The sequence below is a fragment of the Camellia sinensis genome, chromosome 2, assembly GCF_055761805.1.
Source record: "Camellia sinensis isolate YWXY chromosome 2, ASM5576180v1, whole genome shotgun sequence".
Classification (NCBI taxonomy): Eukaryota; Viridiplantae; Streptophyta; class Magnoliopsida; order Ericales; family Theaceae; genus Camellia; species Camellia sinensis.
Window position 1 is genome coordinate 187,958,413 of NC_138962.1, and position 11,027 is coordinate 187,969,439.

General features: G+C 36.6%; 1 protein-coding gene across 1 annotated transcript; it reads left to right on the forward strand.

Moving 5' to 3' along the window:
- Nucleotides 1-484: 484 nt before the first annotated feature.
- On the forward strand, nt 485-9,685 carry LOC114277821 (protein TRIGALACTOSYLDIACYLGLYCEROL 4, chloroplastic). The gene is made up of 5 exons (XM_028219785.2): nt 485-888; nt 2,808-3,057; nt 4,939-5,320; nt 7,524-7,843; nt 9,090-9,685. The coding sequence occupies exons 1-5, from the start codon at nt 614-616 to the stop codon at nt 9,288-9,290; spliced, it is 1,428 nt and encodes a 475-aa protein (XP_028075586.2). The 5' UTR covers nt 485-613; the 3' UTR covers nt 9,291-9,685.
- The last annotated feature ends 1,342 nt before the right edge of the window (nt 9,686-11,027 follow it).

The following is an 11,027-nucleotide window of genomic DNA, read 5'->3' on the forward strand; positions in this document are numbered from 1 at the left end:
AGCCAAAAAGCCAAAAGCCCTTCCCAAACTAAGTTTTTGAGCCCAGGCTCATATAGTCAAAAAAGCCAAAAAGCTAACCCACTTCCCAAACGGAGGCTAATAAAATTTAATGTCTTGGGTTTGAACCTTGTGTACTATCTCTTTGTATAACTTTCTATTTTTGAATAGAAAAAATTGTTATGTGGCATGAACTTAGAGCGTTTGAGGTGCACTACAAAAGCGTATTTTTTTATTTTATTTTATTTTTGATTCACATCATATCTCTAATTTTTTATACATATTTTCATAAAAATTAAAAAATATATTTATTTAAATCATTACAAACGGCCTTACTAATAGTATAGATCGATAAATATATCTAAAGTAATTAAAATATGAAAAAAATTCTCTCGAAAAAAAAAACTCAAATTTTTTTTTTTTTTTTGAAAACCAAGGTAATAAACCCTTCCAAAAAAAACAAATGTCCGGTTATAGACCCTAAAACCCAACAAAAAATTAAAAAAATTGAAAAACCAGTGCAGTGATAGATAAGGAAAGAATTCCCAATTTCACACCATTATAGCATAGTTGAACTCAAGCACCAACACGCACACAGAGGTAGAGAGAGAGAGAGATGGCGAATTTGAGAACGGCCATGGATTCTGCGTTTTGGGACCTCAACATTGCGAGCCCACAGACCCTTCTAGAAGGTTCCGCCAAGTACGTTCCAGACCAACCTTTCCCGCTCGACGGCGCTCGAGCTAGCCGAGCCCTTAGAATTCAACAGCTTTCTCTTATGGGAAATGGGTTTCCTCTGGGCATCATACCCTCTTTCTCTCCCACTGCTCACAAGGAGTTGGGTTCTTTCTCTCTCCAATCTCTCTTCCTCACACAAGAATTCTCCAACTGGTAATTACTCATTTTAATCCTCTCTCTCTGCATATATATAACATATGTGTATATCTATAATGTATAGTAGAGGCAAACCCAGATGGTTTTATTGTCTTTTATTCTCTTTTTGGATAGCTAGAAAATGTAGGAAGATTTAGCAATCAAAATTTCAAATTCCCAAAATATTTCAAGTGTTTGGTTCATCGATTTGGGAAGGGAAATGGAAATGTAAATGTGAATAAAATATAGTTACATTTCATGCACTTTTTCCCTTTCCCATTCCCTTTCCAAATCATTACCCGAATCCATGAACCAAACACAGCCGAAGGAGCTTGATAACAACATAAAAAAGCAAATGATTTCTCTAGCCCAGGAGACCCTGCAGCTGACATTGCTTGGTTGAGCTGAGATTATCTCTGCTTGCAAGTTTGATTTACAAGGAAGGTGTTGAATTGGCTACCCCGACTTAAAGTTTACAAGAAAAGTTTTTAGATGAGATGGTTGTTTACAATTCAACATGGTATTAGAGGAGGCAATAGATCATTTGTTCGAACCTCACTGTCACCCGATAATTATAATACGTGTATGTGCTTGACCCGCTTAAAGCGAGTTTGACCACAATTGAGGGGACATGTTGATGATATGAATAATTAAGTTGCCCCTTTCCCTGACATGTTGAACTTAAGTTTTTAGATGAGTTGGTAGTTAATAATTGCACATGCTATTAGAGTAGCCAACGTATCATTTGTTTAAACCTCATTGCCACTTGATAATTATATTACTTGCATGTGTTAACCTCAAGGGTTGGCTTAGTGGGTGTAGCTTGGGGCTTGGGGTGTGCTCTCTCTAGGTCTCAAGTTCAACTCCCACTACGAGCTATCAACTCCTTGGGGTCACGCCCGTGGGCTATGCTTGATCTATGTGCAGGGGACGCTTTGTGTGGGTCCTAGGATTAGTCGATATGCATGTAAGCTGGTCCAGACACTTGGTCATAAAAAATATATATATATTTACTTGCACGTGTTTGAGCTGCTTAAAAAGGAGAGTATGGCCGCACGTGAGGTGGCGTTTTGAGGACACAAATATTTGTGTTATCCCTCTCTCTATTAACTTAAATTTTTAGATGAGTTGGTGGTTAACAATTCAATAGAAGGCATCAGAAAGTGAGAAGTCAAAAATTGGGTTAGCACCTTACAACATGAACAAAGAGAAATTGAAGAAACCAAAATCACTTAAAAGCCACTTGTTGAATCTATGCAAAAGTGGAGTGATTTCGAGAGAAAAGAAATAAGAGTTACTGCACCTGTTAAATTTTTAGGACAAGTGGAAACTTTCTTTTCTTTTCTTTTCTCAAACAAGAGGGGAGGAATACACACTCTTGTCTCTTTTCTCTCTTAAATTATCCAAACAAGAAGAAAAAAGATAACATTATGCTTTCTTTTATGTTCCTTTCTTTTTACTCATACTAGTTTCCCAAACAACCTTTTAGAAAATGACAAGCTTCACCTAGTTTCAATGAGCACATATGTTTGTCTAGAATTGAATACTAGTTGTACAATGTATTTTAGCCTCTATTTTCCTTAACTGATGTTTCCCAAATGCTTTTGAATGGAAAGTTTCTGGCAGATTGTCATTGAGAGTTGGGTTACTTGGTGTGAAATAGGGTAACATCATTTAGTAGGTCCATGGAAAATTTCTGATTGTTTCAAATACAAAAACCATAATGTATGATCCTCCAACAAGTTTTCTATCATGAAGCTTGTGAAATCTGTGATCTACTTGTTTGGAGTTTGATCTCCTTACCACTTTAGACACATCTTGTACCCAAAAAATGGGTAAATTACAGTTGCAAGGATTATTATTTGATTTTCTGTCTCGCCTTGCATTTTCCAAGCTTGGGATTTTAATCGTATGTTGCATAATCTTTTAATTGATAGGTGGCTTGGATTAGTAGCACAGTTCCGCCCAAAGAAATTGATCTCTGCCATTAAAGCAGAAGTATATAGCAATGATGAGTGGGAGCTGCCTGCATTTAAAGATGTCGCTAAGCATTTCCTGGACAAGTCCCTTTATTCACTTGGTCTATGCTCTCAGATATCTTTGTCTTCTGCAACATCCATTTTGTTGAGCACAGAAGCACAAGGAGAGAGGAAGGGACGCGGCACCCGGGCCATGCTGCTTCACAAGGCAAGCATTTCCGGTCTTCATTACCATAAGATAGTATAGTATCAGTGAGAAATTTGTTTTTTTCCCCAGACCATGTTATTTTTTCCTTCTTTTTTTTGGGTTTAATTTTGTTTTCTTATTTTCCCTTGTTCTCAATAACTAGTTCATAATTTAGCAGCATCCTCAACTAGAACCTTTTAGCCACTAAAGGATATGGCTAATATGTCTGCTTTCTGACCATAATGTATCTTTTAAAACTCTAATTTCTCTATGCAATATTACATTATTATTCAGTTTGTAGAGATGCCCCTTGGATGGTAGATTCTTTGGGTCCAGAAGTAGCTACTGGACCTAAATTATTTGCTCTCAGCCTGCACTTATACAATGGAATGAGTGTCACTTGTAGTGGTCTTTAACACAATGACTAAGACAAGAATTCTGTGAGATGTTAAGTCACCTCTGGTGGTGTTTGGGAAGAGTTTTTTATTTTTTTTGTTAGTTTTTTGCTAAAAGACAAAATAGCTTTAAAAACCAAAAAAAAAAAAAAAAAACAAATCCAGACAAAATATCACATCAAACCCATAATCATTTCACTTATTCTCTCACAAATATCACATCCAATTACAAAAAAATCCAATTATATTCCCAAACACAAAAAAAATTTCCTCCAAAAATAATCAAAAACTAAAAAAAACCTACTAAAATAAGAACTTCCCAAACACCCACTCTATATACTCCCTCCGTCCCAAAATAATGGTCCCTTCTGGGAAATCCAACTTTTTTTGATAGTACAATTATTGTACTTTAAAAAAAGTTGATTTTCCAAAATTACCCTTTGATAGTACATTTTTTAGGGAATATCAATGTCATAATTGTACTTTTTATATTATTTATGAATTTAAAAGAAAGGCAAAATAGGAAATTTATATTATTTTTGTACTTGATTTTTGAAGAGGGACTAATATTTTGAGACAATGAAAAATGGAATAAGAGACTAATATTTTGGGACAGAGAGAGTAAATATTTACATAGTGTGATTGGAGAGTTGTTAACTTGTTATAGAACTTGGGAATTTTCAAATGAGAAAGTGTGGTTTCTTGTAACTTATGCAGCATGGATACTCCATTTTAACCGCCGCATTTGTGTTCGACACATGTCACACACCTCCAGCATGGGGCATGTGTCGGACACACAACGTGGCTTGTTAAATATTTTTATCATTATTTTTTCACAAGTCATGTTTTGGGACATGTGTGTCTCGTATTTGGACAGGCATTATTTTAAAACAAGGTGGAATTTGAAAAATAAAATAAAATAAAAATAAAATTTCCCCATAATATGTTCAATTTTCAATATTCCTAATATGTATCGTACAATTCATTTGAGAGAGGCAAAGAGCATATCTCCTTGAAAAAACCGTGTCTCATGTCTCTGTCTTAAAATTTTGAAAATTGTCTTGTTTTTATCTCCTCGTCGTGTTCATGTCTATGTCTGCATTTCTTAGATGATAACATTCATTTCTCCTTTAAAGTGATTAATGTAAAATGGAAGCTTCATTCTACCTAGTTTTATATACATTCTGTTTCCATGCTTCTTGGCTTGTAACCTTAATTCAATGCTGATGGTGGATTCATTGCTGTCTTCCCTCAAGAATTCAAGATTCATGGTTTTCTTTATATGTTTATATATATTGGTCTAATTATTTATCTACATATCTAATCTAACCTCAAAACAAATCAAATGATATATTGCATTTTATACGGATGGATACACACACAGGCATTTTGGGTCCACATATCTGATGTACTAACAGTACTACATTCAGTAGCATTTTTATTTAATTATTTTTGGGTTCAAAGAGTTTTGACCTTTTCTCCTTAAACCCTTCACTTGTTCATTCAGCTTCCTAATCATGATATTACAATGGAGGCAGCATGGCCTGAGCTCTACATAGACCATAATGGAAAATATTGGGATGTTCCTGAGTCCATTTCACTCGATTGCTCTTCCCTTGTTTCTGAATCTGGATTGCGATATCGTTTTGGTTTACACAAAAACAGTGGCCATCCTGAGCCTGTTCATCCCAGTCATGGTGAGGTACCCCTTGCCTTAATGCCTGGATTATGTGCAAAAGCTGCCTTTTCTTATGAGAAGAGCAAAGATCTTTGGAGGCAACCGGAGACGAAAGAGGATCTCATCATAGAGACAGAGAAGGGTCGATTTCGGCAGCCTGCGTATGATGTTCGTCTTAAAGAACCTCATGCAGCAATTTCTGGAATTATTGGTAATTCTGTAATTTTATGAAATACTCTTTCATGTAAATCTAGTTCTCTTTTTATTTTATTTCTTTAATGAATACAAGAAGTTTTCGATTGAAATTAAGTTTTGTTTTTCATTTCCAATCAAATCCTTCTTTTATCTTGCTTATTTACTATAGTACAGATTGATCTCTTAGTCTTAAGTGTGTAGCATGCTCCTTTTGTTTGCCACGTGTCTTATTCTCTGGCTTTTCAAACTAATGCGTATTCATGAGCCATATCTTAGCCATGGAGATTTATGTCCTGTTCTTCATTTATTCTTATTGGAGTAAGCTCTATGAATAATTTCTAATAACAAACCGTCTGGTGTGAACTAAAATTGCTCCACTGGTTTTCTTTTTCCTCCTTTTTCAAATATCATAATTTGGAGATAAGATTTAAATCTTTGGAAAACTATGAACATTTCTTAGAGTTTTATTCATGTTACCTATAATTTTTGCCTTTCCCTGCTAAATTATGTTATTGATTGTACTGTGAAAGATAGCTGGGTTTGTTGCATGATGTGCCCTATTTTTGTGTCACAAGACACATCAAGATTTACAGACCCTAAATATTTTTAATTAACAAATCAGGATAGGAAAAAGTAAAAAATAAAATGATATGCATCCAGTTATCAATCATCACTGATCAATCATCAAGTTGGCTGTATATGGCACAGTTTACAATGGCCTCCTGTTCAATGAAGTGCTATTTCAGGAAATACTAGCCAAAAGCACTTGGATTTTAGTGTCACTTCATCATGGAGCTTTTTTTATTACAAAACTATTCATTATCGTTGCTACTAGGGCTACCTGGTAGAGGACTCACACTGCTGAGTGCTCACCATCCCTCAATTTAGTATTCTGAGCCAATGCATGTGCTTGTGCTTGCTTTGTGCATTGTGTGTGCCTTGGCGAGCAAGCTAGTGCCACAAAACATGTGCGTTGTGCCATCAACCTCCCTCTCATGAAAGTTGGTATCAGTTTCAAGTGCATCACAACCTTATTAGACATGTGGAACCCTCAATGTTGGTCAATCTGTGATGGTGCATCATGAGATTGGGTGAGGGACCCTCATTATTTTTAGGGATGGGGCCAACTCCAAAGGGGTCAATTCATGATGGGCATCACGAGATTGGGTGGGGAAGAATGTAATGATCCAACATCAGTGAGTTAAGGCGTGTCACTTGAGTACAGCATCTGGGTGACTTCTATAGGGTTGACCCTTTTTAAGGGACTTGGGAATGATATGCTATCTCTTATACAGATGTTAGTAGCCGTGTTCTGTTTTTGAGTCAAAAAATTAATAGTAATGCTATAGAACTATACTAATTCATTTGATACTGGAGTTTTGGCCTATTATAATGAAGTTATCAAAGTTGGCATTTTGGTTGAATTACTGAACCAATAGGAGTTGCTGAGGATCGATTCGAAAACGTTATGGGATATGAAATTAAAAATTGACGACAAAAATGATAGTCATACTTCCAAATATTCTAGAAGTTTGCAGGAGAAGTCAGAATTAAAAAATGTTGGAGCGCAGGTTGAAAAACAAGTAAAATTTACAAAATCAAATGAAAGAACTGAAATGAGCAATGCCACTTGCAGTTAAAGAATTTGAAATGGCCATGGTATCAATAAAGAGTGTTACAAACAGAACAAATTAAGCTGAAAGCTTTAATGAACTGAGTGCTGGAACTGATATAATCCATTTGAGATTTTTGATTGGTCAGATGCTTCCCTATAGGAATCAGAAATAGATATTCAAATGAAGAGATGATTTGGCTTTATTGATATGATTTAGTAGAACCAGGGATTAAAAACCTTATTGTGAGATTTGCCTTTGTTAAATAGGAGGTTATTGAAATCAAGCATCAATATACTTTTTAATTTCACCCTTTTAGCTTTCCAATTGCTCTTGAAGGCCTCAAAAGTTTTACTTCACATATTACAAGCATAGTTGTTGAATCTCAAATCAAAATTGCCTTTTTCCAAATTGAATTGAGTTGTAAAGATATATCTTACATTCAGATGTTAAAGATATGTTATAAATATGAAGTTTAGATGGTCAATTACACGAACACCCCTCAACTATCATTGAATATCCCTCTTAATTTTTTTCTTTTAGTTTTGTTTCTGGAGAAAGTGTCTCCTCTGAGTTACGTTTATATCTTCTAATCCCACACTTTAGGTGCTACTTGTGCGGCGTGGTTTGGAGGTGGGGAGAGCTCAGCGGCTGTTGAGATGAAGGGAAATGGGGACAGCGTTTCAGGGGGTGCTAAGAAAAGAAGCCCTTTTTGTGCTGATTTATTTGGCTCGGTTTGCTATACTTTCCAACATGGGAAATTCAGGAAGCTGTATGGGGACCTCACTCGGGTCGATGCTCGCCTGGATATCTGTTCAGCTTCAGCTTTGGCTGAAAGGGTATCCAAAATTTTCAGGAGTTCTTCATCTAGTAATGCAGAAAATCCACTATCTTCTCCTGGGCTCAATTTGATATTTCAACAGCAGGTACTTTTGTTTATATCCGTTTTGATTGTCTCATACATTCTAAAAGTGAAACCCGTAGCATATACTGCATGTATTTTTTTTGGTACATGCAATCATAAAATGAATTGCAAGGATCAAAATCATGTTCGCTTAATGATGATTTATTATTTGTACAAGAAAAAAAAATGTACTGGAGTATATATTGTTGTGTTCAATGTTCAAACTGTTAAGTCCACCAATTGTCCCCAAAGTTTAAACTGTTAGGAAATGAAATGGGAACCAAATACAAAGGGAGAGGCTTGAACCTAAGACCTCCCCAAACCTGAGCTCTAATACCATGTTAAATCAACAATTGGCCCAAAAGCTTAAGTTGTTAAAAAATGCGTCCAACAATGTATATCAAGCTATCTAACACAAACAATTCGCACCTGATGAAGAGTACTTCCAGAAGCCCTAGTCACCAAAATAATTTAGTTCGTGAGAGTTATGTTACATGGACTTGAGTACTAGTGTCGGGTGTGGGTGCGGGTGTGTATCTTGAGGTCGGAACTATTAAACCTCAAATTTAAGGGTACGTGAAATCAGCAAAAAATGGTCATATTTGTATATTTTTAATCTATTATGTAAGATAAATTATGTTACATGTGACATTTAGTGTCAAAAAGGTATTTTACTCATTTTAGAGCAATTATACAATCATATATATGTAATGATAGGGTTAAATTCATATATATATATATATGTGTGTGTGTGTGTGTGTGTGTGTGTGTGTGTTGTCCGATGGAAAGTATTAGATACATATCCTACACTTTTGTCTAAGTGTCGGGTGTTTGACATTGGTATTTGATTTATTTTGAAGAGTCCATGTAACGTAGAGTGAGAACCTCGTGCACTGAGACTCTCCTTTTTTGTGCTAAAAAAATCCATGGAATGTCCTTTTTTTGGCCAGAGTTTTTTATATGAAGAGGAGAGTCCATACATAATTTGAATTAGTTCTTTTCTTTTTTTTTAATTTTGTTTTATTTATAGTTTTTTCATTGCTAAGGATTAAGTGAACTTACCATGTGATGTACGGTGATATACCATGGGAGAAGATACTTTTTTCTAAGAGTCACACATATGTCCTTTTGGACTATGTAAAAAAGAGAGAAATGAGTCAAAATTGACGGAAATGCTTCAATGAAAATTATTGAACTCCGATAGACCATTTGCCTAGTTTTCTCAAACAGTCAGGCCATAGGATGATCACATGGTTTTGCCTTTGCAGGTTGCAGGGCCAATTGTCTTTCGAGTAGATTCCAAGTTTTTGCTTGATTCATCATCGTCTGGGAAACGAGGAATACATATGGAAGATTTCATATACAGCTTGAACTACTCCCTCAGGCTCCTACAGTCGGGGAAAGTGGTAGCATGGTATTCCCCAAAAAGGAAAGAGGCAATGATTGAATTGCGCCTTTTTGAGTTCTGAAAAAAAAAATTGGTTTTAGACTACTCTCTCTCTCTCTCTGAGTAATGGTTGTAGACTACTCATTTTGGAATGGAGTGATGATAATCGGACTCCTTATGATTTTGATAACCTAGTTTACGAAGCTGTTACATTTTCTCATTCCCTTTTGAAAAATCTAGAGCAAAATTCGATTAAACGCTGAGAGTAGGATTTATTCATGAATGACTATAATGAGGCTCATAATCATTGTGGCTGCTTACTGTATTTTTTTGGTTTACTTCTTTTTATTTCAACTCCTAAAGCTTTAAATTGTGGATTGTACTAAATTTCATGTAGCTCTGTTTGGAAATTACACTTGGATGAGATTATGATATGGGATTTCTTTCCCATGAGGCAATACTTATTGCTCATGAAAATGTTGAACCGTTTCAATTGCTGAAAAGCTGCAGAAAATAGATAACCTGATTTTTTATTTCTTATTTCTTATCTTTTTGGGAAGCACTTGAAAATTTAGAGCCACCCCAAACCTAACATTTACAATTTTCCTGAATCTTCCTTGTTATATGGGCATTTCTCAGTTTTATTATGAATAACTGCTATTTTGGTTGTTTGATAGATTTTCTGATGTTGTAAACTAACAGTTGAGCGTAGCTCGGGTGGCCAGTCTGTACTTTCCATATGGGAAATTACGACGTTAAAGGGTGGATTAATTTTTAGGTTGCATTCTTTACTCTCCTTGTGTAGGGATGGCAATTTGAACCCGACCCTCCGTCCCCGATAAAAGTGGTTTTTTCCCGAAAAATATCTCCGACGGGCCGAGGATGGTATTCAAAAATAAATCTCCGGTGACATTCGGGCCGGGGACGGTGATACATATTTCATCCCCGGTCCCGCCCCCCGTCCCAGTTAGCCCCGATTTATATATACATATATATATGTTATATATATGTTTAGGGTTTGGTTAAACAGCAGCTCCTCTCTTACACTCTCTCTCTCTCCTCTCTTCACACAGACGCAGTCGGCTCCTCTAGACCACCATCGCCTCCTCTTCCGTCGCCTCTTCCTCCTCCTCCGTCGTCTCTCGCGGCCTCGTCCTCTGTCGGCTCCTCCTCCGCCAGGCCTCGTCCTCCGTCAGCTCCTCCGTCAGCTCCTCCGTCATTGCCTTTCACCTCCTCCTTCTTTACCATAGTAGATCTGAGAAGATCCTGCCACCGCCACCATCGATTTCCTCCCTCCCGCCAGATCTGTCTCAATTTTTTTTTATTTTTTTTAATGATGTTGTCGTTGATGATGTTTTTGTTGATGAAAATGATGTTGATGATCGATGATGTTGTTTGATGATCGATGATGTTGTTGATGATGATTTGTTATTGAAAGAGAAAGCTAGACAGACAGAGAGAGAGAGAGAGTTACGGGGATTTTTCGGGGCCGGGGAAACCCGATCCCCGTTGGGAGCGGGGCCGGGGGGGTAAGGGGTTCCCCGCCGGGGATTGGGGCCGAGGACAGGGAAGTTTGTAGCTTCAGGGATCGGGGATGGGGAGGGTGATCCTCGGCCCTGCCCCGGCCCGTTGCCATTCCTATCCTTGTGACTATCCCAAGGCTAGTTTTTTTTTTTTTTTTAGATAATCGGGTGTCCGGATCAACTACCATTAGGGACGGAACTAAGATTTTATTATTGGAGGGGTTAAAAGAAAAATAAATTTTTTTATCACATATACAAAACACACATATAAATATATACATATATATATATATATA

Excerpts from the sequence above, each read along its gene's own strand:
- LOC114277821 (XM_028219785.2), top strand. The coding sequence starts at position 614 with ATGGCGAATTTGAGAACGGCCATGGATTCTGCGTTTTGGGACCTCAAC. Across the intron at positions 3,058-4,938 it reads GGGCCATGCTGCTTCACAAG|CTTCCTAATCATGATATTAC; the intron begins GCAAGCATTTCC and ends TTGTTCATTCAG. Across the intron at positions 7,844-9,089 it reads ATTTGATATTTCAACAGCAG|GTTGCAGGGCCAATTGTCTT; the intron begins GTACTTTTGTTT and ends TTGCCTTTGCAG.